Genomic DNA, 27,123 nt, shown 5'->3' with positions numbered 1-27,123 from the left:
TGCTCCGCGGCATGTGGGATCTCCCCAGGGCTCGAACCCATGTCCCCTGCATCGGCAGGCGGATTCTTAACCACCGCGCCACCAGGGGAGCCCATCTGGTCACTATTTCTATCCCTTGGTAACAGCCCAGTTTCTGACCCTGTCTTGCCCTGTCACTCCCACCATCTCTTCTGGTTTCAGACTATTTTCTGCGCCCACCCCTAATCCCGTCTGGTTTTTAACACGGGTTTTTAGCATCTCCAGTTCTCCATCCTTGCCTGGCGTTTGTGACCTGCCACCGGGGGACTGAACTTCCCCATGTGCAAACAAAGCAAACACAGATTTGACCCCGGGCACGGGCCCTGACGGCCATAATTCTCGAGTCTCACCTGGGCCGGATCCACATCATTCAGCATAACTACAGACGTGCAGTGATAATCCAGGACCAGCCTCCAGAAGTCTTTCACTGTGTTTGGCAAAGGATGCTGGGTGACTATAAAAGCCGAGGGCTGTTTATAGCTCTGCAAACACAAACAAGAAAGATCCAAATATACCCAGGAAAATGTAACAGGAGGAAGCTAAGTTATTTTGTACACATGGGAGTTTGTGACATAAAACACTGCATGTATTTAACAACTGTTGAATTCTATCACCATTGTCAATGCCAAAACAGACCAAATATAGACTCATCTGCAGAATAATAATGATAAAATAATCTCACTTCGATACTAAGAAAACTTAATAAGTATTTCATAATTTTTTTGGTATTTCTGGTAGAAAGGCAATGTTGGCCCTATACATAACTATTTTAATGGAGAAAATTTAACTTTACTTTAAAATATGCATAATTAAAATAGTTCTGTTTTTCCTAAAATCTGTTCGCTTGTGGTTTAAATGTGTGATGGTGTTACTTATTCCTGCCATCAAAGGACACACATGCTTTTTACAGCTCTGCAGGGCGTCAAACAAGTTTAAATACGCTTTTACTGATATCACACCAATAGAATTAAAATTTCCATATTAGCACTGAAAATACCCGTTCACTTTGCCCATCAATTGAACAGCAAATGTTCATTCAGTTAGAAGTAAACAGACTGACAGGAAGTAATGAGTTGTGTACTATCTGTGCTGACAGGCAATTTTTCCCCCATGTTAATTACCGCCCAAATGAGGAGGAATGGGAACTGAAATAATGCTGCAAACCATATTATCCCACTTCGCTGCTTTCGTGACTTAATAGCTGTCTGTTGCTCTCCGGCCAGGAGGTTAAAAATGGAAGTGCTCAGAGAGTAACCAAGACATCCTTCATTTATCAATCCGCCTGGACCGGGGGTCTCAGAGAGACTAAGAACATTGGTCCCGACGCAGAAACAGATATGGAATCTGAAATGCACTTTGTTGAAAATACAGGTTACATCTTAAAAAAAAAAAACAAGGGCAGAGGAGTCAGGAGAGAACACAGGCGCTGCCCCTGGAGGACCATCCCCCCCACATCCTGCCCAGGGGGCGAGGGGGCTCACGTCCATGAGGGCGGCGTTGATGTAGTTGCTGCTCTCGCCGTCGAGGGTGATGAGGAAGGGCAGGCAGCGGTCGGGCGGCAGGACGTCCATGCAGCGGTTCTTCTCGTGGTTCCGGGGCAGGAGCGCGATGCTGCAGTCCTCCACGCGCAGGGTCGGCGTCACCATGTTCAGGGTCTAGAGGACAGAGGACACACACTTGGGAAGAGAACCCATCTCAGACCTCGGGAGACCTACGTTTCCTGCAGCTGATGTCCCCCTCCTTCCCGAACCCCACTGACACAGCTGGATTTTTATTTCTCTTTACACTCCTTGGTCTTGGTCCACAGACAGTGCCCATGAGACAAAAGGACCACTGTGGGTGTGCAGGATTACGTGCCATCGCATCCGACTAGGGCTGGACATCTGGGCGCTTGGGGGTAAGAGGCTGGTAGAGATCGGCCCAGAGTCAGGTGCATTTAGACCCAACGTGAATATGAGAAACTGCACGAAGAACTCTTGCCCGGCAAGCACCCTGAATGCACCTTGCTTGGTCTGGCTGCACCTGTGTTACACTGTGGGATGGTGTGGTGTCTGCCTGCTAAGGGGGGGCCTGGCTCTGCTAGACCAGTGGTTCTCAACGGGGGGACACTGGCAATGTCTGCACATGATTTGGTTGTCAGAACGGTGTGGTGGAGGCCTTTGGCATCCAGTGGGTAGGGGCCAGGGATGCAGCTAAACATTCTACAGGACAGCCCCCATGGCAACGGATGATCGAGTCCCCAGTGTCAACAGTGCCGAGGCTAAGAAACCCTGTGTTGGCTCAAGGGTTCAGGAGCCGACTCTGAGATTCTTCTTAAGGAGCAAGGTCGCAGCCGGCCGCCTGTCTCTTTAGCACGACTTACCCGGAATTCCTCTTTAATCTGGCTTGAATTTGTCTGTGGATCCAGCTTGTTCATGTCATAGTAGAGAGACCTGACTTGGGAAGCAGGGACCGAGGTGTCCCCACAAAGACAGGCTTCCAGGATGGCATCGTGGATGAACACGTACTGCTCCTGGCAAAGCAGACGGGACTCGTTAGTAGTAGAAAAACCAAGGTAACCAGAAAGAACTAAGAGAAGGAGGGAAGGCAGCCTCACACAGACAGGAAAACAGAACAATGGTCCACCCATCACAGACAACGCCTTCCCACCAGAGAGAAAGCAGGGGAGACGACCTGACCGCTAGGAGGGGGTTATTCCAGAACCAGTAATCCTGTTCCCCAACGAGACGGCAGGCACATTGGTGATTGGCCATGTGCGGAGTACAGTATAGTGGGAGGAAGAGATAAACAGGGGCTCAATGCAGAAGCTGTAAACAGATCGATGAAAACCACTCAGACACTGATAAATCCCAGAGCAAGCACTGTCATGTGGGAGTGACTGGAGCTACACTGTCCCTGCAATTCTGGTCCCACAAGTTTGGAACTCAGTATTTCAGATGAGGAAATAGCAGAATCTTACCTACATATAATGAAAAGAGAAATGTGCTGACCAAATTAACAGTGCAAAGAAGGTCCAGGGAAACTTGACATCACTATGAAAAATCAACAGTTCTGAGCACTTAGAGCTACTTACTTTGAAACATTAATTAATGCGATGATTACGAAAAGTCCTTATGTGTCCAGGGAAGAGCTCTCGTGTGTATGTATAAGCCTGCAGTTTAAAAACCAACCCTCTAATTCTGAATTGGCCCTGGCTTTCCCTACAGTTAATTAGTAAAGTGTTAGCATATTTATTATTGCTCTCCAATTACATGAAATGCAAAAGGGGCCCATTACTTTTTACTTTAATTTCTATAAATAACTCGAATTCTTAATTCTCAAAAACAGCCCAGTCCTATTAAACAACACCTCAGAAATGGATCGAGTGAGAAAAAGGGGATGTGGTGACATTTGATCAGCTGTTAAGTACATTGAAAATACATTATGATCATTATTATCTTTAAAACAAAAACTCTCTTCTAAAGAAAAAAGACCATGGAAGCAGCATTTACAGTTTCTGTTATTCTTCTCTATTAGTTAAAAAATGAAATTAGGTTTCCCAGTGGCTTTTGTAAACTTTAATGCACAACCTAAATGTAAGGGAGTCTTATTCTACTTCATGAATCATTTTCCAGGTGGTGGGTGTAATGCCTACTTAAAAGGATCAAATAGTAGTAAAAATGTGAATTTCCTAGGAGCAGGATGGAATACCTTTTCTCAAATACTTAAATTCCTGATACACCTTGAGTTCTAACTTACAGAAGTACTAGTCGGTATAGAGTACTTCCAGGAAATGGGCGAATTCCCATGATACCAGGCCACTGGACAGGATTTTTAAGGACAGTAGAAAGAGAACGAAATGCACAGAGATTACCCTTAAAGGCCACTTGGCAAATGCCTGGCTATTCTCAGGAGTGGTCTCGCTCTGGTTACCAGCTAGTTTAAAAGACACAATAAAAAGAAATGGTATTGAATCCCCGAATGCTTAAATGTAGAGCCTCGACTGGACCCTGGACACAGAAGTAAGGGGAAAGTTAGGCTCAGGGAGCAGATTCTGTTACCTGGGAGACTCCTGGCCTTTTCTGTGTGTTTATAAAAGAAACAGAAAAGGAAAGAAGGAGGGAGGGAGGGAAAGAAGGATGGCCAGGTGCTTCACTTTTTCTCCTGGGGGGGTTCTGAAGACAGAACTGCTGGCTCTTCTCTCCCCTTGCCCTGGGAGGTGGGGTGCAGGGCAGGCACCGGGGTCAGAGCCCGAGGGCGGGCAGGCGGGCGGTCGGGAGCTGCTGTACCTCGGTCTGCACCATGTTCACCCTCCGAGACCGCAGCTCCCGGACGCAGTTGTAGATATCCACCACTCCTTCCCTCTCGGCCATGTCCAGCATGATGTCGATGACAATGAAACAGCCGGTCCTCCCCGCACCAGCGCTGCACAGAGAGAGGGCTCAGTCAGTGGAGGAGAAAGGATTCCTGTGCTCCTGCTTCCGCTTAGATTTTTATTGCGGTGAAACTCACATAACACGCCAATGACCATCGTAAAGTGCACAACTCAGTGGCACCTGGCGCCTTCGCATCCATCGAGTTTCCAAACGTTTCCATTACCCCAAGGAGACCCGCACCCACGGCTCCCCGGGCTTCCTTTTGGAGCTTTGGGCCCCCCTCACCTGCAGTGCACCACCAACGGGCCTGCGTTGGGCGGGCTCTTGGATTTCACCTGCCGGACGAATCCTAGCAGCCCGGTGGCGTGGTAGGGGACACCGTGGTCCGGCCAGCCCGTGAAGTGAAACTGTCTGATCTCGCGTATTTCATGAACACCTCGCTGCCAGGGGTCGGTCAGCACAGCACGGGAAGAGAACAAAGGAGAACAAACGGTGAGGGGCCAGGAGGGCGCCAAGGACCCCTAAGCAGTCAGGGAGCCCGGGGCTGGGAAAGTGAGCTGCTGGGAAGAGGGTCATTCTTTGGTGCAACACGCACTTTGAAAGCCTCCTCACAGGGAGGAAGATGTTTATGGGGGTGAAAGGGGAGGGGATGTTAGGGGAAAACGCTAATTAACAGGTGCAATGGCAGCAAATGGATGCGTCGCTGGGATTCCTTGAGCCTCCTTTCTAAACCCGTTAACGCAGGCTCTGTTAACAGTTTGTGTGTCACTTAGATCCTACGGTGTGAGGAGTGAGCCCACAGAGGATGCACAGAACGGGGACGGGAAGGAACTAAGGGGTATCTGTGCGCTCAAGACCAGGTGCTGAGATGCAGACCCCTGTTCAGCTCTTCTGTGTTCCGGTGCCGTTTGCACCAGGCACTCGGGCTGTGCACACGCTGAGGATGTGCGGAAAGGCCACTGGAAGAAGGACCACTTCCCAACCAGACAGGCCAGAGAACCACTTTTCACTGGCAACTCGAGTTTGTTAGGTTTCTCTCTTTAACTGGGGTAAACATTTAATCCATTCATCTGATCACCAACAATCAGATGCAAACACAATGCTTCAGGCCTGACTCCAGGGGCTGGGGCTGCAGAGATATGGAGATGGTGTCTCCTATCTTCAGTGGTCAGCCTGTGGGCAACGGGCATGTCAAGAAATATAAACCATGGAAATCCAGAGGTATTTTTGCTGGAATTCAATGTTAGACCAGTAACCTGAAGAGAGAGGGTGGTCCGCCATAGAACCGAAGGGAAGGCACAAGGAAACAGACTTCAAGTGTTTTTAATTATTTTAAAATTTACTCTTGTTTTGAGAATAACTAAGTTGATTTATATCCATCTTTTTTTTTTTTTCTAACTATGAGCCTATGTATTAAGACTGTGTTTTAAAACAAGAGTCTACTTTGAAAACAACAATTACTTCCAGAATCAAGGCTGGAGGTAACCTGAGATCAGACTTGACTTTCCCCCTTCTCTCTTTCCAGCACTGTTTCCTGGACGCCATTTCTCCACTGGCCCTGGGTTTGGTTTTATTATCTTAACATTAATCACCCAGGAACCTTGTCACTTTCACCACCAGCCGCTGTTCATGCAGAGGTAGCCAGGAAGAAATTCGGAATTTTTATGTCCTTTGAAAGACTAGAAGAGGCAAACAATGATAGGTTTTAAAGTTAAGACTTGTTTGCCATCAGGGCGTTCATTTGTCTTGGTTTAATAACCCACAAGTGCTGAAGCTTTATTTCTCTTTGAAAATCATGCTATTCTTTAGTGGGGTTGAAGCATTAAGGAATTAAGTCGTCAGGGATTCACAAAGGAAAATGAACACTGTCATCTGCTAAATATGCTCCGTGACCCCAGAGCAAGATTACTAGGTGGTTAGGAGCCCACACTTTCTATCACTGAAACCATGGTAACATTTGGCTAAAGCCTCCATCAGAAGACAGATGGTGAGCCTCTAAACCCCTGAGAGCTCCCCTGGCTTTACATAGGACGACGGGGCAGGGCAGGGGTGGTCCCAGGAAGTGGGAAAGCCTATAATAAAGATTCATTCATTCCAAAGAGGACAAAAGGGCATTTATGTCTCCCATACACTGTTGTTTTTAATTTTAATTTTTTGAGCACTTCCCTTTCTAGCTAGCTTTGCTAGATTTCAGATCCAGCATCCCCAGAACCCGAACTCCGTCCAACACGGGCTGGGCGCCCAACTGATCTAAGACTCATTTTCTCAGCAGGGTAAATGTCAGTGTCTGGGATGCAGCAGCAAACCTTTTCCCAAAATAAACCTCCACCTTCTAATATGTTCACTACTGACAAGATGAGCAATGGAAATGGCTTGTGAGTCACCTCTCACTCTTGTTCATGGACATGGCAGTTTCTTCTTTCACTGTTTTGTAATATATATGGGGGGAAAATCATAGATGTGAATCAGTGATCACAGCCCAAATATTTCCCAACTTGATATCAAGTACATTTTTTGTTCATTTTTCATTAACAAGATTTAATGCTAAATAAATGAGTATCATATTATACGTAATATAATAAGTATTAACGCTATATGTTGGGCTGGCCAAAAAGCTCGTTCGGAATTTCCCGCTAACACCTTACGGGAAAAACCCGAACGAACTTTTCGGCCAACCCAGGAAAAGCGAGCTATTCACTTCCTTTTCCTTGTAATAGCTGGGAAGGAAGACCCCACGACAAACAGTAGTGCTTAGCCCAGAGCGGGCGCTTGATAAATATGTGTGGATGGATGAATCCCTAGGCACATGCTCTGTCTTGCAGATTCAGGACCGTATATCCCTGCCTCTCTGAGCCCCAGGCACCTCCTAGGCAGAGAGAACTCGGGGTCCATCGCCAGCTTCCTTTCTGCCAGCTTCGGCAGAGGTAGGGTCACCAGACAGCCTAGATCCACAGAAACTTTTCAGCTGTCTTCCTCCTGCCACGATGGGCCCTTTGTTACTTAAAAGCTGTTCAGCTTTTGGAGTCACCAGCTACAGAGGAAAGGAAGGATGACCATCCCATGCAAAACAGGAACTGACCAGTTTCAGGCTCCAAACCTGCCTTCTTGTTTGCAGAACGGAGCCCAAATCCATGTTTCACCTTTAGGTCCCCTGATGCGAATACTCTCAAAATAGAATCAGAATTGGAAGACTCTCAAAGTATACACTTCACTTGGCTGTTTTTTTTTTTGTTTTAAGTTTCCTTTCTAATGAGGAAGTTTGAAACCTACAAGAAGTGCTCCACAGATGTACTAATGATTTGTTTTCCTTAGAGATTCCAATTGCCCCGTTAGAAAATCCCGCAACATGTCATTTTGATTTCCCCAAATGCTTTAACAAGCTCCTCAAGTCCTTTCCTTCCTCCCACTACCTCTTTGCTGCTTGTCTGAGGACTAAATAGCTGGGTATTTCAGAAACATTTCTGTGCAGCTGGGGATGTAGCCGAGAACACTAAGAGGTTAAAAAAAGAGCAAAAAGACAAACAAATCCTTCCTTTAGCCACAGAGATGCATTTTCAGCTTATTAGAGAGCTGACTATTGTTCAAAGAACTCTATGTTTAAGTGATGGCTTTTGGATGCTTTTTTTTTTGTTTTAAAGAAGAAAATATTCCGGGTCTTTTATCACTATCTGTTTCAATGCAGTTATTCATGAGTGCTCTTGCCAAGAGCCATACAAAAATCCTCCATATGTTTTTTTTTTTTACCCCCAATCCTGCCTAAGAAGGGAAAAACCCGACATCAAAGTGTGAGGTCCAGAACTTGAAGAATTGAGTCAGCCAGAACTCCACGTTGTTTGAAGTCTCTAAGCCTCCTGCCTGCTTATTAAAAAAGACAGGCTGAGGGGGAAAAAAAAAGCTAAATAGTATGAGAAACAGATTAAAATAAATGAAAGTCTCTTCAGCCTTGTGATTGTATGACAAATAGGGATTTGAAAACCGAAAGAGGTAGTTGAAAAAATCAGGGTAAATGAGCCAGTAAGCAAACGCCGCAATTTCCTCATTTCCTAAAACTGGTCTCGTTAATCCGGAAAGTGCGTCGAGATGCAGTGAGAAGTCGGGAGGAGGGCTGGGAGCCAAATGCCCTGGTCCACTACTTACAACTCGGGGCCTGCAAGGGCACCCGCCACTGGTAAATTCGTGCCGGCATCGGCACATCCAGTGTAAGACTCAGCCATGGACAGAAGCCGGGGGACCTCAGAGACAAAACCGTGGGTCCCCTTCTTGGAAGGCAAGGTGAGGACAGGAAGGCAGAGCGTTTGTCAGCCACGTCACCTCCACTACCCCCCACAGCCTACCTGTGACACTTCTCTGGATGGACTGCAGTTTGCTTCGCTTCCGGTCCCTCCCTATGTCAGCAGAAAGAGGGGGAGCAAGGAGATTCCCCGTTATGCCCTGTGGAGAAGGCACAGAGCAGCAGCTCCATCCATGCACGTGGGGTGAGGCCGTGGGACAGAGCACAGCATTCAGGAGCCCACGCCCGCAGGGCCCGAGGGCTGAAACCAGCATGGGAGGGAATGGATGGAAGCGCTGGTTCATGCAAGAGCGGCCCGGGTCTGCTTATGTGTGTTTCCAGGTAGAAGCTTCCACCTGGAAAATCCATCAGTCCATATTAAACCATAGGCTGGAAAAGCCTCAAGGAGGTGGAGGGGATCCAGGAGGAGTTAGGACCTGTGTCTCCACAGGTGATACGAACTCAACACTGGGCAACCCACATGGACATACAGCATGAAGGACATTTATTGAACTGTCTCTGAACAAGGACAGAGAGATGAGCTGAACGATAACAATCAGGTTAAAAAGAAAAAGGAAGTAGACAGCTAGGTGTATCTTTCGGTTTAGTTGCAAAACACAGATTTTCATGAAATGGGAATGATTTGCTTCAAAGACGGAACTGAGCTATTACAGAATCACAGAGCAAGATGCACTCTTGAGAAATCACTGGATAGAGCCTACCTGCATTCAGGTGTGACCACGTATGAATTATCCCAGATAACTTAATGAGGCTGGTATCACTAATGTCTGACCAAAGCTTTTCAAAGCAGTGTGAAAACTTACCTTTTCAACAGCAAATGTTCTTATCACATATTCTGCCAGTAGCTCTGTTTCTATTAGGGTGACTTTAATGTCTTTGTAGATCTCTGTGTCATCTGGCCAGTATTTGCAGCATTTGACCTTTAGAAAACACAAAGGAAATGAAGATTTAGGGTTTTTTTTTTGGAGTTCTCCAAATGACGGGTCACAGTATAATTTATAGGATACAATTTGTACACAAAATCAGAAGTACAGCTTAACTTAATTTTTTTAGATCACCTATATATTTTTTTCTCTCCCCAGAATAAAACACAATTTGAGTTATGGGAGGAATAAAACCTAGGAAAATGGTCTAAAGTTAACAAACTGTATTTATACTACAAACATCTCAGTTACAGTAACCATTCATTTCCTGTCTATCTCTACTCAGGAATGGCCTGGAAAAATAAACTATAAAAGTTGGCTTGCAGTATTTTAGCTCCTCTGAACTTTAAATTTCTTCTAGTTTCAGGAACTGATCGAACATTTTTGAGGAGGACTGAGCAGGAAATCAGAGCCAAAAGTAAAGATTAGAGATTTTTTTTTTTTTTTTCCTGAAGAAGGTAGTAGCTATGTGTTTTCCCCAAGTTAGAGTTACAGATTCATTTTAGTATAAGTAAATTCAGTATACAAAACCTGGTGAACTCCCTATGTTAATGACTCTAAGAATTCCTCAGTCACCCAGGCACAAAACCTGGCGATCCTTCTCCAAAACCCAACCAACTGCCAAGTCTAAGAAGCTTTTGAAATATCTCTCAAATATGTTTTCCAAATTTTTATTCCCTCCGCCACCATCTTCAGGCTCTGGTAACTTCCTGCAACCCCTCCATACCAGTAACTGCAAAAACCCTTCCAAGTGCAATCCCAATGGCACTGACTTGCTCTGCTCAATAAACTTCCATTTCCAACCACTGCCCGTGAAATTAAACAGAAATTAACTTTGGCCTGGCAGGTAAAGATCTTTTTTGTATTTGGACACAACTAGCATCTTCATCCTTTTTTTTTTTTTTTTTTTTAACTACTCTCCTTTCTAGCCACACATATTTTATGTTCAGAGACAAGTGGTTTGCCTGATCCCCAAGCAGACCTCATGGTCCAGACTCCTACTCATGCCGTTCCTTCTGTTCACAATGTTCTCCTCCCACTCAGATATTTTATCTAGCTGAACATTTTATCCATTCTTCAAAGAATATCTCAAATGCCACGCCCCTTCAAAGTCTTTTCTGCATGGATGCTCTCTGTTGGTGCTCTGGTAAGATATGCCAGTTCTGCCAGTATGACACCCTTCTTACACCGCGTTATACCTGCTTATTACCTGCCAGCATGCAAAGGGCTTTCAGTTGCTTATTTCTGCAAACCCAGCAAACCTGGCATGTGTCCCATACACGGAAAATATGCAACAGGTACATGAAAAACTGAATTTCATGGAGACAAGCATAGCATCAGCGTAGGAAGGACAATCCCAGGTTGGGAAAATTTACAAAAAGAAATATGGACTGAGGTGGCCCCTCCCAGAACGCCAAACACCTTGGTACACCCATGCTTCCGGTGTGGTGCAGGCTGGTTGTTATCTTAGCTGCTTCCTCATGAAACTTTCTGGCAGCCAATTCAGTGCTGTTCTAGATAAGCCTTATCACCTTTACTTGGGAAGATGTTAAGCCAGAAACATCAGGAGTTGGAGATACAGTGCAGCACAAGACAAAGATGGTCCCTGTCCTCATTAAATTTGTAGCTTCCTTAGGGAATCTTTTTTTTCCCCTCATGGGAACATTATCTGTGACTTTATAAAGGATAATCATTTAGAAATATTTTGACTTATCCATATTTCAAAGATTTATATCATGGATACCTGTGCCAGATCTAAAATATTCCAGAATGACAGAGATCTATAATTTCTCCAGCTCTTTTCCTAGATGTAAAGTGAGTCTGAGCAGATCATGCATATTTGTGATGTCTAATTTGATAACGACCCTAATTTCACTCATAGAATGTCTAATTACTTTCACAATGGTAATTAACAAAGATGCTCATATGGCATGTACCAAAGTCTCCTCTATTTTAGGGGACTTGCTTTTACATTTTTGTGACTTCAATCACACAAGCAGAGGGTTGTGGATAGATACAAAACTACGAATAGAGTATATACGTGCACTTTTAAAATTAAACAATTCTCAGGAATTCCCTGGCGGTCCAGTGGTTAGGATTCCACGCTTCCACTGCAGGGGGCACGGGGTTCCATCCCTGGTTGGGGAACTAAGATCCCGCATGCCACGTGGCCAAAAAGAAAAAAAAAAAAGAAAAATTAAACAATTCTCAATGGAATGAACACATAAGTCAAAAATCTGTGTATTTCTCCAAAAATTACAAAGTTAACCTACGTTAACTAGGTATACCTTGTCCAATAAAAGTGCCTTATTAGAATGTGATTGCTGTAGGACATATTGTATAGTCACCTGTTCTTCTCTTTTAGAGTCTTTACCCTCCCCATCCCCAAAGTTTCAATAACTACGGGTGTGGAGGCTTCAATGCCTGGGAGTCAGGGAAACCAAAAGCCTCTGCCATGTACCAAAGGCTTAGAGCTTCTCTTGGGGACTGTTCTTCCAGTTCCCTTGGGCCAGCTCGGGTCCCAGGGATCTTGACCCTGCCGGGCCCTCCCGCCGGCTCCGCCGGCTCCCAAACCCCCGGGTGCAGCTGGGCGCCCCCTGGCGGTGGCGGCAGAAAGCGCCCTCCAGGTGCAGGGGTCGCCAGGGGTGGCCACATCTAGCTCGCCAGGCTGGCTGCACGTTACTGTGAGCTTCGGGGCACCCTGATGTCTCTGTAGCAGTGGTTCTAAAACTTCAGCAGGCATCAGACGATCCTGGAGGCCTGTGACAAGTGCTGGGCCCCACCCCAGAGTTTCTGATCAGTCGGTCTGGATATGTGTGGTCCCAGAATTTGCATTTAAGACAAGCTCCCAGGTGATGCTGCTGGTCTGCGGACCACACTTTGAGAAGCAAGGATTTAGACGACAGCCTGACTACAGAGGCTGGCTCTCTCCTTAAGGCTGCGGTGAGCCTGGGTGAGTCACTCAGGTTTGCTTAATCTCAGGTTCTTCATCTGTGGGGGGTGGTTTTTATTCTACCTCAGAGGGCTCTAAGGTTAAGGCAGGGGTTTCCAAATTTGCACATTAGAATCATTTGGAGGGGGGGTTATTAAATTCCAAAGCCTGGGGTGCACTCCAGGCCAATTAAATCATCATTTTCAATGCAAATCAAAACCACAATGAGGTATCACCTCACACTGGTCAGAATGGCCATCATCAAAAAATCTACAAACAATAAATGCTGGAGAGGTTGTGGAGAAAAGGGAACCCTCCTACACTGTTGGTGGGAATGTAAACTGGTACAGCCATTATGGAGAACAGTATGGAGGTTCTTTAAAAAACTAGAGTTGCCATATGATCCAGCAATCCCACTCCTGGGCATAGATCCGGAGAAAACCACAATTTGAAAAGATACATGCTCCCCAATGTTCACTGCAGCACTATCAATAGCCAAGACAAGAAAGCAATCTAAGCGTCCATCGACAGATGAATGGATAAAGAAGATGTGGTACTTATATACAATGGAATATTACTCAGCCATAAAAAAGAACAAAATAACACCATTTGCAGCGACATGGATAGACCTAGAGATTGTCATACTGAGTGAAGTCAGACAGAGAAAGACAAATATCATATGATATCACCTATATGTGGAATCTAAAAAAATGGTACAAATGAACTTATTTACAAAACAGCAATAGAGTCACAGATATAGAAAACAAACTTATGGTTACCAGGGGGTAAGGCGGGGAGGGATAAATTGGGAGATTGGGATTGACATATACACACTACTATATATAAATAGATAACTAATAAGGACCTACTGTATAGCACAGGAAACACTACTCGATACTCTGTAATGACCTATATGGGAAAAGAATCTAAAAAAGAGTGGATATATGTATATGTATAACTGATTCACTTTGCTGTATACCTGAAACCAACACAACATTGTAAATCAATTATACTCCAATAAAAATTAATTTAAAAAATCATAATTTCCGGGTAAGACAGAGGCATCCGTAATTTCTTATAGCCCCCAGGCGACTCCAAAGTGCAGATGTGTTTGGGACTGAGTGATAACATCTGCCCTAGAGCAGGTTCACTGTGAGTATCCCCCCCCACCCATGGAAATTCTTAATTTTATTATGATGATAGTTTTGTGGTGATCTGGACTGGAGGTGACCACAGGCAGTCAGAGGGCACAGATCCCCCTAAATGCCGGAAGAGGTGAAGCTGGGTTTCCTGGCGCAGGGAGAGGGGAGAGCGGAGGGTTGAGTGCTGTGCCCAGCAGCTCTCTGCTGGGGAAACACAGGCAGAAGCCAAGGAAACTCCGGGGTGTTCTCTGCTCCTGTTTCCTGCACACCTATTCGGGGCACTGGTGGGCAAGTCCACTCTCTCACCAGGGAGGTTTGATTAACGCCCAACAGAAACTAGGAAACGGTGTCCTGACTTGCGGAGGAGAATCACACCCAGTAGAGCCGTGAGGAGCCACAGAGACAGTTTCCAAACAGTTTCCTTTTCCAGATCATCACGACTGCCAGACACAGACTTTCACGCTTGGATTTTGCTTTGGAATCACTGGGTTCTTGCAACTGTGGCCTCACCAGTGGCTGGCCTGAGGGGAGAGCCAGCAGGGGCCATGGCCGGTCTCCTTCTGCTTCATTCTCTCCCTGGCTTGTGTCCTGAAAGGAGGAAACGAAAGGCCGGCCCAAGGACCAAGAGTGACTCACTCCAGGGGATGAGCTGGATGGTGGCGGGGGAGAAGCTGTGGACAGGCCCCAAGCACAGGGGTCTTTGGAGGAGGAAGCTCAGGGTCAATTATGCTTCCTTCAGTCTCGCCAGGCCCAGCTTCAGGAACAGATACCAAATAGGAAGGCTTGAAATGACTTTAGCTGCGGCGCCTCTTGGGGTGAATGAGGGTATGAGGGGGAGAGGGGCAGGAAGAACAGAAGCACACGTTGAAAGCATCCTTCTTCTGTATCCCTGATCACAAACGGCTAGGTTTCCGTGGATACTCCCGTATCACCAACTCTCTGGTTGGCAGGAAGGGGGCTGGGGTAGAACGTGAAGGTCTGCTTCTGTGCTCTGTGCCTGGGCCCAAGGACTCATTTTGCTAAGAAGCCCATGATCACGAAGGGTTAAGCAGTTAAATGTCAGCCCTTCAACTGCGGGTACCATTGCACCATCTAATAGACACAGCCGACAAGGAGGTGGAAGGCAGGAAAAAGACAAAGGCACTGGTACAAGTTTTGGCTTGTCAAGGGGTTTTCAGCAGACTCTTTCTTTTTCTGAAAGGAGACATCCGAAGAGACAGTGACCACAGTTCTATTAATAGCTGAGTGTGGCTTTGCTGGAGCCGCTGGTTGGCAAGAGCAAAAACACTGCTGGGAAGCACAGTGACCAAAAAGGGCCCCAGCCAAGAGCAGCTGCTAACGAGGCTTCCAAGAGAACAGATCTATTGCATCCTTTTTTTTTTTTTTTTTTTAACAGAACTCTCACAGCAATGAAAACATTCACTCATTTAAATATCCTGAAAATGCGGATTGCTTTGGTCCCAGCGTGATGAAGTAAGACGGACGTGCGCTGGCTTTAATCTTGCTAACTTGTGGTGTTACAGCCGGTGACGTGTATCCTCTGAGCCTCAGTGTTCTCGTGCATAATATGGGATAATGGCACTGATTTTTTTTTAAGGGAGACTGTGAAGAGTAAGTGACACAATCTATATAAAAGTTCTGCATAAGTACCTGGCTTATCGTAGGTTCCTAGCTCCTCCCTTCCAAACCTGCTTCATCTGGGCCCTGGGGCCTCCTTTGGGCAACATCCTTGAAGGCTGTTTCAAAACTGGCACGAAATCAGGAACTGCTGGAGGTCTGGAGAGTGTGAATTTGGAGGAATCACTTCATGGAACCAGCAAATCCCTCTTTCTCACCTTCAGGCTCCTGCCTAAAGTTCCCCCCACAGGGCTTCTGGTTTTCTATCTGGTCTTCCAATAGCATCTATTAATTAATGGACACATAATACTTATAATATGCACAAGGTCACATCCATATCCGTAACATTTGTTTTCATCCGCTGTAAAGAAACATGTGGCCTGAAGCCTCCTGTGGAATTCTAAGTGTCATCTTGCAGAACCCCCGAGAAATGTCTTGCTGCTTTTCTCTCTGACCACACTTGGATGACAAGGGTCCTACCCAGCTAGGTCACAGAGCATCAGCCCTTTGAAGAAACACGTTTACCCAGGCTGCTTGTTCCCCACCTTATTCAATAGACTGGCCTTGACTTTTAGCCATTCCCCAAATTTAAGTCGTCCTGCTAATAGAGGGAGATTTGCCACCATTGAGGACAATGAAAATGTGTGTCACACAGTCTAAAGATGATTCTGAAAGAAGACATTCAGAAATCTTTTGAGCAATGACAACATTATGAGAACATATATATTATATATACATATTATATATACACATATATATTATATACAATATACATATATGTATATATCATATATTATATATAACATATATAATATACACATACATGTGTGTACGTAATATATACATACACACCTATATATTATATATACATACATATATATATATACATCTCTTGAGGTCCATCAGAGGGGACATTTCTTAGAGAGATATGACATATCTTTGAGAAGAAGATTCCGTATTTTCTCTCATTGGCAGTCTCCCCATGTATCAGGGTAACAATTGAGATCAGCAGGACTTTGCAGTCCTCTAAAGTTTTTTATCTGTTGTCTCTGTGTGGGTCACAGAGCCATCCAGGCTAGACCATACGGGGGTCACCATCATTCCAGTCCTAGAATGATCTGACTACTTGCCCCTCACACTAATTCTGTGGGGCACGAACTATCCCTATTTATATCCATCATCTGAAGTGGAGAGGCTGAGGCAGACTGGGGAGCTTTGAGGGGCCCCACCACAGCTGCAGTGTCATGATGCCTCTGTCTGCGCTCAGGGCAGCGGCGTTCAGGCTGTCCTCCCGTCCAGAGAGCCCCGAAGGCCGTGATGAGCAGAGCCTAGGCCCGGCACGGCTGGGGCACTGAGAGGAGAGAGGAATGAGTCTAACGCTGGTGAAGAGGCTGGTGTGGAAATAACCAACCTGACTCAGGGCAGAAGGAGGCAGCTTAGTGGTCACAGCACATCCCCCAGAGCCACGCTGTCTGGGTTCAAAGCGTGGCCCCACTGATTAGCTGTGTGACCTCAGGCATGTCACTTAACCTCTCAGTGCCTCCATTTTTCAGTTGTAAGATGGGGATAATAATAACGGTTTTAGAAAGATTAACTACATTCTTGCTTGTAAAGCTCTTAGATCATGCTTGGCACCAGTAAAATTAGCAAAACAAAAACTGCTGTTGGAAGGTAGAATGAAGAACGTTAAATCTAAAGGAAGAGACCCAAAGCTTCACAAGGGAGACCATGTGACAGATGAGACCAGAAAAATGAAGTGCAGGTTCCCTGGGTGGTGGAAGGGGGAGGGCACTGTGGATTGACGAAGTTGGCAGAGGGCATCTCTGGGGAGCCTGAGTGGTCCCGAGTCCCTGTTGGGGGGATGGCGGGGGCTGGAGGGATGGGATTCTCCCGACCTCGGTAGGAGACAGTCCCTGTTGCATGATTTCCAGCTGCTTCTGACTCTATCCTGGTGGACCTTCCTGGTGCTGTGTTTTAAAATAAGAGGAACAGTCTTGGGGTAGAAAGTGTGTGTCCGAAAAGTGGGGGAGCGCGCAGGACATGGATTTCTGTGTGACCCATATTTGTAAGGGCACTCGTTCCTTTTTGTGAGTGTACACAGCCCCTAGAACCACAATGCGGCTCTGTGCAGCCGAGCCAGCTGCCCTGCCAGCTGGGCTGCTAGGTGCCGCGTGCACACTGGATGCTGGGACGCGTGTGTGAGTGTATGCGTGTGGGCTGGGAGCAGTCGATCGCCCGGGTATGTGTGTCAGGCACCTCTGTTACCAGCTGCTGAGCAGACGCTGCACACCATGACAGATACACCTGTGGCTCCTTAGAGCAGGTGAGCTCAGGGACTGTGCCTTCCACATCCCCCAGGTTTCCAGGATGTGACCTCTCTGGCTTAGTTAGTTACAGACCTGGAAATGTTCTTTAAACGCCACACACACAGGCGGACATTCTTCTAGGTAGAGGGGTAAGATTTTACTTCTAAGGGCCACTGATAAAGAAGGTTCTTCTAAAAACTCGCATTTAGTGACGGCACAGCGTGGTGTGACAGGAGGGGCCTGGCGGGCACGCAGGAGGGCTCGGGGTTGATTCTCGCCGTGTGACCTTGTGCAGGTCACAGACTCTTTTTGGTCCTCAGCATCCTATGTGCAAAAAAAGAGGACAGTAGACCACATGGCTATTAAAATTATTCCAGGTCTGGGAAATCGATTTCATGACTCTAGAATGAGGTTCTCTGGAAGCCATATAGCTTAGTGCTCAGGAGGGAGGTTCTGCAGTTCCAGTCACAGGCTGACAGTTACTAGCTGCATGACCTTGGAGTAGTTTCTTAACCTCTGGAAGCTTCAGTGTATTATCTGGGAAGTGGAGATAACAATAGCGCTCACATCACAGAGTCACTGTGAGGTCTGAAGACCCATCGCATCAGAGAATGTCCACCGGCTGCCATCTTTGCTTCATGTCAGCATCTCTATTACTAAGAAGGGAACAGCTCACGGTGTAGAGCACCAGGTGCTCTACTGATCATAAGAGCTCACAATTGATGGTCTCTACCAGGATGAGAGAGACAATGAACTTGAGTTTCAGAAACACGAAGCTGGGCTAAATCCCTTGAGATAGTCTGAGGTGCACACTTGTCCCAGTTAATCTTTTGGGGGGAGGTAAATGGCTCCAGGGGTCAGGAGCAAAAAAGAGGAACTTAGAAAAGGCCCCGGCCTCCCTGGGTCTCAATATCCTCACCTGTTCTATAACCCTCTTCCCTAGATTATCACAGGAACTGCTAAACACAGCAAAGACTTTGAAGAATATAGTGACACAAATAGCTGACCTGCCTAATTGTTGACTGAACCTCATATAAATAGTCCTGGGTTTGGCATGTATGTGATTCAACCAGTTGAATGGATTAAAACTCCTACAAATTCACTCTTGATATTGGATTCTCCACCCAACAACATCAGAAAAGAATCTGTCTTTGGTGAGGTGATGACTGTACCATCCTTTTCTAGAACAAAGACTTCTCTGTCCGTCCAGAATTTTCAGTGATAAGGGTTCTGTTTCTCTTTCAAAGTAGACAGTCTGAAGCTAAAAGAGGTGAACCCAATGTCGGCTTTTGAAATATCTATTTCCTCCCGTACTCTTCATATTTATTCCCTTCTGTGGGCTAATTCTCCACTATATGTCACGGTCCCCTTCAGCTCTTTCCTTTCAGACTCTACCTCTTTTTACTTCCCAGCGAGTAATCCAGTGAAATCCCTAGTAGTTAACTCATCTCCTGGCTATGAGGTCAGTCTACTTCTGTAATCCAGCAGCACCTCTGCAATTTTCAAATAATGTTACCCAAATGCATATTCCTCGATCCTGAGGTTTACAGGATGAGGAAGCAATGTAGTCCACACCTTCTTGTCAGGTGTGAAGGGGATTCTTTGGTTGGATTTTATATCAGAGGAGTGTCCAGAGTTGTCCCACGCTCTCATTGCTGGAAACCTGGTCCCGGAGAAATGGGGCAGTGGCTTAAGTCATAAACTGTTGTCCTGCTCTGGTCGTAAACATACGGCAGATACTTTGAGAGGAGAAGTTCCGAGGCAGTGAATTCTGGTGTTCTGTTAGCTGACTGAATTAAACCCTACTTTACTGAAATCCCTTAATTAGTGAAAGGAATGCAGACATACTGATGTCTTGTCACTCGGTTAATCTGAGAGCAGTTGTACACGGCCTGTAACCCTGCTCGCTGCATTATTTTGCCTCTTTGGTCCTCTTCTCCTAAGAGGTCCCCAGCATTTACTCACATACTTCCTTAGCCAGATAACCACAAGCCTTCAGGAGAAGGCAGAGCAAGGTCTCAGAAGATGAAGTCAGCAGACTTGGAAAGTTCAGAGAAGGGAAAAAATAATTCTGTATTCAAGATAGGACATCATTTACGGTTTTCAACAAGTTATTCAAGGATAGGATATACCTGCAGTGTGCAAAGATGGGGGAAAGCTCAATTTTCTTTTTCCTTTTGGCCATGCTGCGCGGCTTGCGGGATCTAAGTTGCCCAACCAGGGATTGAATCCGGGTCCTGGCAGTGAAAGCGCCGAGTCTTAACCACTGGACCGCCAGGGAATTCCCAGAGAACTCAATTTTCAAGTGATGTGAGCGGAGCAAAGGAGGAGAGCTCTGGCAGCTTGGAGACCATCCCATATTGCATCTGATTCTACTGCCAAGAAATTACAGGTGTCTGTGGCCCGGGAAGGTACCCGTGCGACAGGGGCTGTGATGCGTCTGTCCCAGCGCACCTGCCCATCTGCCACGTCCAGGCCCCTGCCCTCTTAAGCGCTTCATGACACTAAGGCAGGTGACCACCTACATGCACCCCAGAGACATGGCAGGTAAAGTGAGAGGCGACAGAGTGAGCCAGTGAGGACCCCAGCCCAGGCCAGTAGAGGGGCGGATACACAGGAAGCCCAGACCCAGATGAAGACGAGGAGGCTGCACGGCCGGGCACTGATGACAGAGCGGCACGAGTGTCTGCAGGACGCAAGCGACAGGGCTTGACGGTGGTGACCATGAATGTGGGCACCCGACACTCACCCCCGTGGGTGCAGCTGGAGAATACTGAACAGCTGATCTGCACTCGGCTCGCACGACCTGGGGGGCCAGGAGAGCGAGTTCTGGGAAACACCTGTTATTCAGACCTGCAAACATGCTTCAATCCCAGCGATGGGAGAGACGGCCCATAAGAAAGCATCAGTTGACTCACCGCACAGAAAGAATCCTCTCCGAAGCCTAATTTAGAATTCATCCATCTTTGAGTAAAAATGACTTTGCCTTCTGTTAAAGGGACGTGATGGATTGGGCTGAATTACCCAGAACATCGTACCAAAGGGTTGACTGGGGAGGCCAGATGTAGCCTTCTCTCTGTCGTCACAAACAGAGCTGTCGTGATCCTCACTGGCACCCAGGGGACCACGTCACACACACACGGGTGACTTCTGCCTGCAGTCTGTTCTCCCCGAGTGGAAGAAACCAGGCGAAGGGGAGCAGTGAACAGAAGTTTCCCTCGTATGAGTCGTTATTTTGCACCAGCTTATCTGTTCCTTTGTAATTATTCTTCTACTTCTTCAGAAACATTCACTGAGGACTTCCTAATACTTTCTATGTGTCTGACCCTGTGGGATTCACAGATGACATACCCTAGTCTTTGCTCTTGGAGGCCTGTGGTCTGGGAGGGCAGAACGGTCCCCAAGGGTGTTTAGTTCCTTCTTGTACACCACAGTGTGTCCTCCTCTATAACTGGAGGGTGAATGTTTGGAAGGTGGGCGCCTCTCTTGTGTTTTCCTGGCCTCGCCTACAGCAGGGTAAGAGGTCACTTGAGCACCGCATCTTAACTGGCTGCAGGTGCCTCAGCAAAGTCACAGGAGTGGTGGACAAAGACTCCAAGGGGTTAAGGTGCCCAACACTGGCAACAGCAGAGAAACAGGGCCTGTGAGAAAAAGGTACGAGGCTGGTCCTGCCTCCACCCCAGGAAATTCATTAATTCACCGTGTCGACTCATGCAGAATTCAGGAAAAAGAGACAATGGTCTGCACTTAGAACAGTCTGCTGTTCCCGACAAGGCAAAGAACATTTCTGAAACTGAGGTAAGGATGTGTGAGCAGGAGTGTGTGTGTGTGTGTGTGTGTGTGTGTGTGTGTGTGTGATGCGTACATGTGGGAAGAACCTTTTATCAAGTACAGGGAGTGCGGAAGTTGTGAAAGAGATCTAGTCTGGTTACCCATGTAAGCAAGTGTGAGGGAGGGGAATAGCTAGCCTTAAAAAAATGCATGCATGTACACACACACACACACACACACACGCTTATTTGCAGGGACACTATGAGAATAAAGGTTACAGAAGTTGGGGTTAGCATTACAGATACATTTTCTATAAGAAGCCTCATTACTTTAAGCTTTAAAATGCAGTACTTAGCGAAACAGAAACAGACTCACAGACAGAGAGAACAGATTTGTGGTTGCTAAGGGGGAGGGGACTGGGGGTATGAGTTGAGAGTTTGGGATGAGCAGATGCAAACTATTATATATAGACTGGATAAACAACAAGGTCCTATTGTACAGCACAGGGAACTATATTCAATATCCTGGGATAAACCATAATGGAAAAGAATATGAAAATGAATATGCATATGTATAACTGAATCACTTTGCTGTACAGAAGAAATTAACACAACATTGTAAATCAACTATACTTCAATAAAATAAAAAAATAAAAAAGGCAGTACTGAGTGTTTAATGTAAAATATTCGATAAGCCTGCAGTGAGACTGAAGAAGAAAGTTCTGTGGTTTTCTCCTTGCTTTATTCTGAGAAGCTCTGTTTTCCTTTAGTCTCCTATTTTTCACAACTGCCACCCAAATTAGTAGTCAGTGAAGTGCTTCCTAGTTAAACGAAGTTGTTTCACAATGGTATCTGTTTGTGCATGTCCTTTATACCACAGTTTACCTTGCAGTTAAACAGACTGGTTATCCAAGTTGGATTAATGAATATTAAGTGATGGTGATGATTCTTCATTAATTTTTTGGGCGTAAAGTGACTATTTCTGGGCACAAGGGGATCTTCTTCCAGATGCAAAAATTACACGTGGGGTTACACAGAACACGATGGGCTGGGCATGGATACCTTTACTGAATGATTGCAAGGGGCCACATTTCCCCCGAAGACCCCCCTTCCTGCTGCCTGCCTCAGAGGCGGCGTTGCTGAGCATCGGTTAAAAAGGCGGAAGTGTGCTCAGCAGGTAAGATTGCTCGATGTGCCAGCTGATAAACCGGCGGATCGGTACAGGCAATTCTGAGAGCTTTGGGACAGAATATGTCCTCTCCAGATCTGTAGTCAGGTTAGATCGTTTTCAAAAGAAGGCCTATACATTATAGACTGTGCATCTTTTACGGTCTGCATAAATTATGTACAGACAGAACCCCGCAGCATTCGTCTCATGGGTCCCTAAATCACGCTGCAATGCTCTGCTCTAGGTCTTCTACAAAACCCGTGTATAATAGCGCAGAAGAAACGGGAGTGGATGGCTCTCTCCCAAGGAAGTGACGCTCATGGCTTTGTACTGGATCACTCCCTTTACAAAATCCAGACTCTGTGCTTTCTCCCGCGGCCGGTACTCCGTGCAGACACAGCGGGTGCCCGGAGGGTCCTGAGGCCACGTGGATTACGGCATATCTGGGCTGAGGATGCATCTGTTACTCAAATGGATCTCTGAGCCAACATGTAATCAACGAACTGAGCCATAGTCTTCGTATAAACATGGAATTTTACAGCTCACTGGGCCAATTTCCCTTCCTGTCGGGGATGTGTGAACTAAGGCTTGGAGGTGAGAACAGGTTGGTTCCCAGCTCACTGGGTAAAGACCACCACGTCCCTCTCGTGGTCACCTGTTCACAGCCCAGTCAGTTCCGGGAGGATCTGCCTCTGGCTCCCAGGATCCCAGGATCCCCGTGCACCCGGGTCCAGCTGCCACCACTGAGCCTTGCTTCTATCTTTCTCCCCCTCTTACCTTCTCCCCAGAGAGGAGCACGCCAGCTCCTACTCCGGCTGAGCCTTCACCTGTGCTCTCGACGGCGCCCTAAAATGGCTATTTCCTCAGGCCACAGCCTTGCTCCTGTCTTCAGCCGGGAAACCTGTGTTATCGGAGCGGGTGCCCGCCCAGATCCGTTGTGTGTGTTTCTGTTACATTTATTCTCCTGCATCCTCATCTGTCTCTGTTCTCCAGGCTCAGAGGAAAAGATGTCGCCCCTTCTACCGCTGACTTGAAGACCTGCGTTCTGGATGCCTCTTCTCCTGCCTCCTCAGCCGTCCACTTTCTAACGGCTCAATCTCTCCCCCTCTCTTGGTCCTTTCCTTAACACGTACAATTTTCAAAGGTCTTCCACCTGTAAAATATCCTTCGATTGTAAACGCTCCTCTGCCTACAGCCTTATGTCTCTCCCTTCCTTTCTTGGCTAAGCTTCTGACAAGTTTTAACTCAGTCTACACCTCCTGATTTTCTACTCCTGCCTCGACCCTGCGGACTTCCTTCCATCCTCACATTCTGGAGGGAGTCGTGCTGTTTTCTGTCACAACATCCATTTCATCCATCATCCTTCCCGGTACATCCTTGACTTCCTCTTGGAGACCCACTTCATTCCCATGGGGTGGCTTGTCAATTAGGGGCCCAGGACGGCCAGGGATGAGCATGAGAACCGACCCGGGGGAGATGATGCTCCGTCCTCGTGATTTGAATCCTGAGCACAGTGAAAAAGCCCGGGAATTGTTGGCACCCGTCCTCTGAGCGCCTGCACCCTGGCCAGACTGTCTGGCTGTGGGGCCCCTCCAATCACTGGCCCTCTGGATTTGCTGCCGTCTTTCCTGTCTGTGTGCAAGTCTTATTCTTCAAAGCAACATTTTGAGCTCCTAATATTCTTCCAACAAATGCCCCTTTGGCTTAAATTAGCCTGAGTTGATTTCCATTGCATACAGTCAGAGAACTCCGGGAGGTCATCCCTCTGAACCACTCAGGCAAAAGGTGACCTTCTCCTTGTTAAATCCAGTGACTCTCTCCCTGCCCTGGGACTGCTTCCTCTCTGTAGCATCGCCATCATGACCCCCTCTCCACGTCGCTCCCTCACTGCTCCTTCGGGGGCTCTGTGTTGGTCACAAGAAGAGGCCCAGTTCCTCACGTGCACATCTGCCTCTCTACGACAAAGCCTCAGTCTCTCCCCCTTCCCCACGTTCATTCTGAACACAGCTGCAGTGTCCCTTCGGGGTCCTGTGGTTGCCTCTGCCTGGAGCACCCTGCCTTCTTTGCTGATTCAGTCCCAGTTGCTCCTCCACACTCAGGCCCATGCACCGCTTTGCCTGGGAAGCATTTATTGACAAACCCTCCATCCTCAACTCCCGGTCTGATGAGGTACCTTCTTTCTGAACTACTGTAGCAGCACTCTGCAAAGCCTTAATCATAGGATTTAATCACCTTGTTTGAGTCCCCATTGCTGTGGACAGGCATACACTTAATGCCTTTGTAGCCGCGGCCTCTTGTGTGTGTACACACTGGCTGGTGTGTAGCATACGCTTGGTAACTGAGAGAGTCCCCTCCCACCTGCTCTGCGATTTTCCTCTGTCACCTTCCCCCTTTCTCTTCTTTTTTTAAATTGAAGTATAGTTGATTTACAATTTGTGTTAGTTTCAGGCACAGCAAAGTGATTCGGTTATATACACACATACATATCTATGTATCTCCACATATCTATATATATATTTCTATTCTTTTTCAGATTCTTTTCCCATATAGGTTATTACAGAGTATTGAGTATTGTTCCCTGTGCTATACAGTAGGTCCTTGTTGATTATCCATTTTATATATAGTAGTGTGTATCTGTTAATCCCAAACTCCTAATTTATTCCCCCCCCCTTCCCCTTTGGTAACCATAAGTTTGTTTCCTATGTCTGTGAGTCTGTTTCTGTTTTGTCAATAAGTTCATTTGTGTCATTTTTTAAGATCCACATGTAAGTGATATCATGTGATATTTGTCTTTCTTTGTCTTACTTCACTTAGTATGATCATCTCTCCCCTTTCTCTTCTTGGACCTTCAATCTCTGCTTCCAATTCTGTCTTCTCTTCAGACTCCCAGTTATGCTCCTATCTACCCTACACAGACACACACACACACAGACACACACACAGACACACACACACACACAGACACACACAGACACAGACACACACAAACACAGACACACACACAGACACCAACAAACACACACACACAAACATGCACACACAGAGACACACACGTAGACACACAGCAGCAAACACACACTCTGACACACACAGACACACACAGACACACACAGACAGACACACACACACACACACAGACACACACACACACGCACACACACACACACCAACCTCTATCATCACATCTTGATCCTGCTTCCCTCTAGGTGCTGCTTCATCTCTTTCCTTGGATTCAATTCTCCAAGAACAAGCTACACTAATGTCTTCACCACACATGTAGCCACTACTCCATGGCCACTGGGGTCCTGGTTCTATGGCAAACTGCAGCCTGGTAGGTACTGATGACAAAGTGAAATTATAACGGAGCCATCACAGTGCAGGCAAACAGAGATGGAGGCGGGCGGCCATTGAGGACCCGGCTCAGACACGTCCCTGCACCACCGAGAACTTGAACTTCCTGTGAACCACACCAAACTCAAGGACACCAGCCATTTTTAAAACAATATCTGACAGCTGCAAGCTACAAGTTTCCCTCTTGTAACTATGCAACCATTTCAGACCCCAACCAATCCTTGCTTAATCGGCACCCTCACTTCTTTCCAGCTTCGACTGTAATTCTTGATAAACAGCTCATGTAACCGTGCAGGTTTTGCTTTTATAAGCCTCCCCCATTTTGTAGTCCACAATTCAAGTCTTTCTTCAATCAGTGTCTCCGGGGCTGCAGTCCTAACAAACCCCCAGTAAACTCTTTATTTCAATCAGGTCTCTTGTTTCTGAAGTTTTGGTTAACAACACTGAACTTAGTTGTTCACAGGGAGGTCCTGGGGAATTGTGGAGAGAGCCTGGGCTTTGGAACTAGATAGACTAAGACTCAAATTCTAGCTCTACTCTGTGCCCTTTGCCAAATTACAACTGACCCTTGAACAATATGGTTTTGAACTGCATGGGTCCCCTTATGAGTGGATTTTTTTTTTTTTCACTAAATACGAGCACTACAGTACTACACGATTCGAGGTTGGCCGAGTCCACAGGTGTGGAACCTTGGATATGGAGGAAAAACACGCACATACAGAGGGCCGACTACAAGTTACAAGCAGATTTTCAATTGAGCGAAGGGTCGGTGCCCTTAACCCCTGCGTTGTTCAAGGGTCTACTGCATTTAACCTCGCTGAGCCTTAGTTTATTAATTTTGAAAACAGGACTCTTTGCATCGCATAGGGCAGCTGTGATAATTAAGGAAGTAAGGCTTGTTCAATCATTTAGGGGAACGCCGGGCACAGAGCAGGTGCTCAATATACTGTGTTCCTTACCCTCCCCCGCAGTCCCACACACCTCGCTCTCTGCAGCTTCCCTCACGCTGCTTACCTGCATCCTCTCCTACTTGTCATGGTTCTGGGTCTCGTGGTTATGCCCCATCTCTCTTGCTCTTCTTATCTGACTCCATCTCTCTCCCCACCCCCCCACCCCGCCCCTAGATATAGACGTCCTCCAGGGCTGTCTTCAGCCCTCTTCTCTCTCTTTCTGCCGAGGATGCCATGCTTCTGTTTCAGTGGTTATCACTTCACATCATACTTTTCTGGTTTGCTTGTCTTTCTCTTAGA

General features: G+C 46.7%; 1 protein-coding gene across 1 annotated transcript in view; it reads right to left on the bottom strand.

Annotated features, from left to right (window-relative positions):
- Nucleotides 1-27,123, bottom strand: part of PTPRM (protein tyrosine phosphatase receptor type M) — a 763,379-nt gene that overhangs the window by 23,890 nt on the left and 712,366 nt on the right. Inside the window, exons 24-30 of the mRNA XM_057526667.1 lie at nt 9,468-9,584; nt 8,708-8,758; nt 4,659-4,813; nt 4,287-4,422; nt 2,381-2,530; nt 1,500-1,673; nt 369-500 (exon numbers count right to left, since the gene is read on the bottom strand). Coding sequence (XP_057382650.1) covers nt 369-500; nt 1,500-1,673; nt 2,381-2,530; nt 4,287-4,422; nt 4,659-4,813; nt 8,708-8,758; nt 9,468-9,584 — 915 coding nt within the window. The remainder of the gene's footprint in view (nt 1-368; nt 501-1,499; nt 1,674-2,380; nt 2,531-4,286; nt 4,423-4,658; nt 4,814-8,707; nt 8,759-9,467; nt 9,585-27,123) is intronic.

Source organism: Balaenoptera acutorostrata, chromosome 13 (genome assembly GCF_949987535.1).
Source record: "Balaenoptera acutorostrata chromosome 13, mBalAcu1.1, whole genome shotgun sequence".
Lineage (NCBI taxonomy): Eukaryota > Metazoa > Chordata > Mammalia > Artiodactyla > Balaenopteridae > Balaenoptera > Balaenoptera acutorostrata.
Note: the sequence above shows the minus strand (reverse complement) of the source record. Positions and strands in the feature narration are given on the sequence as shown.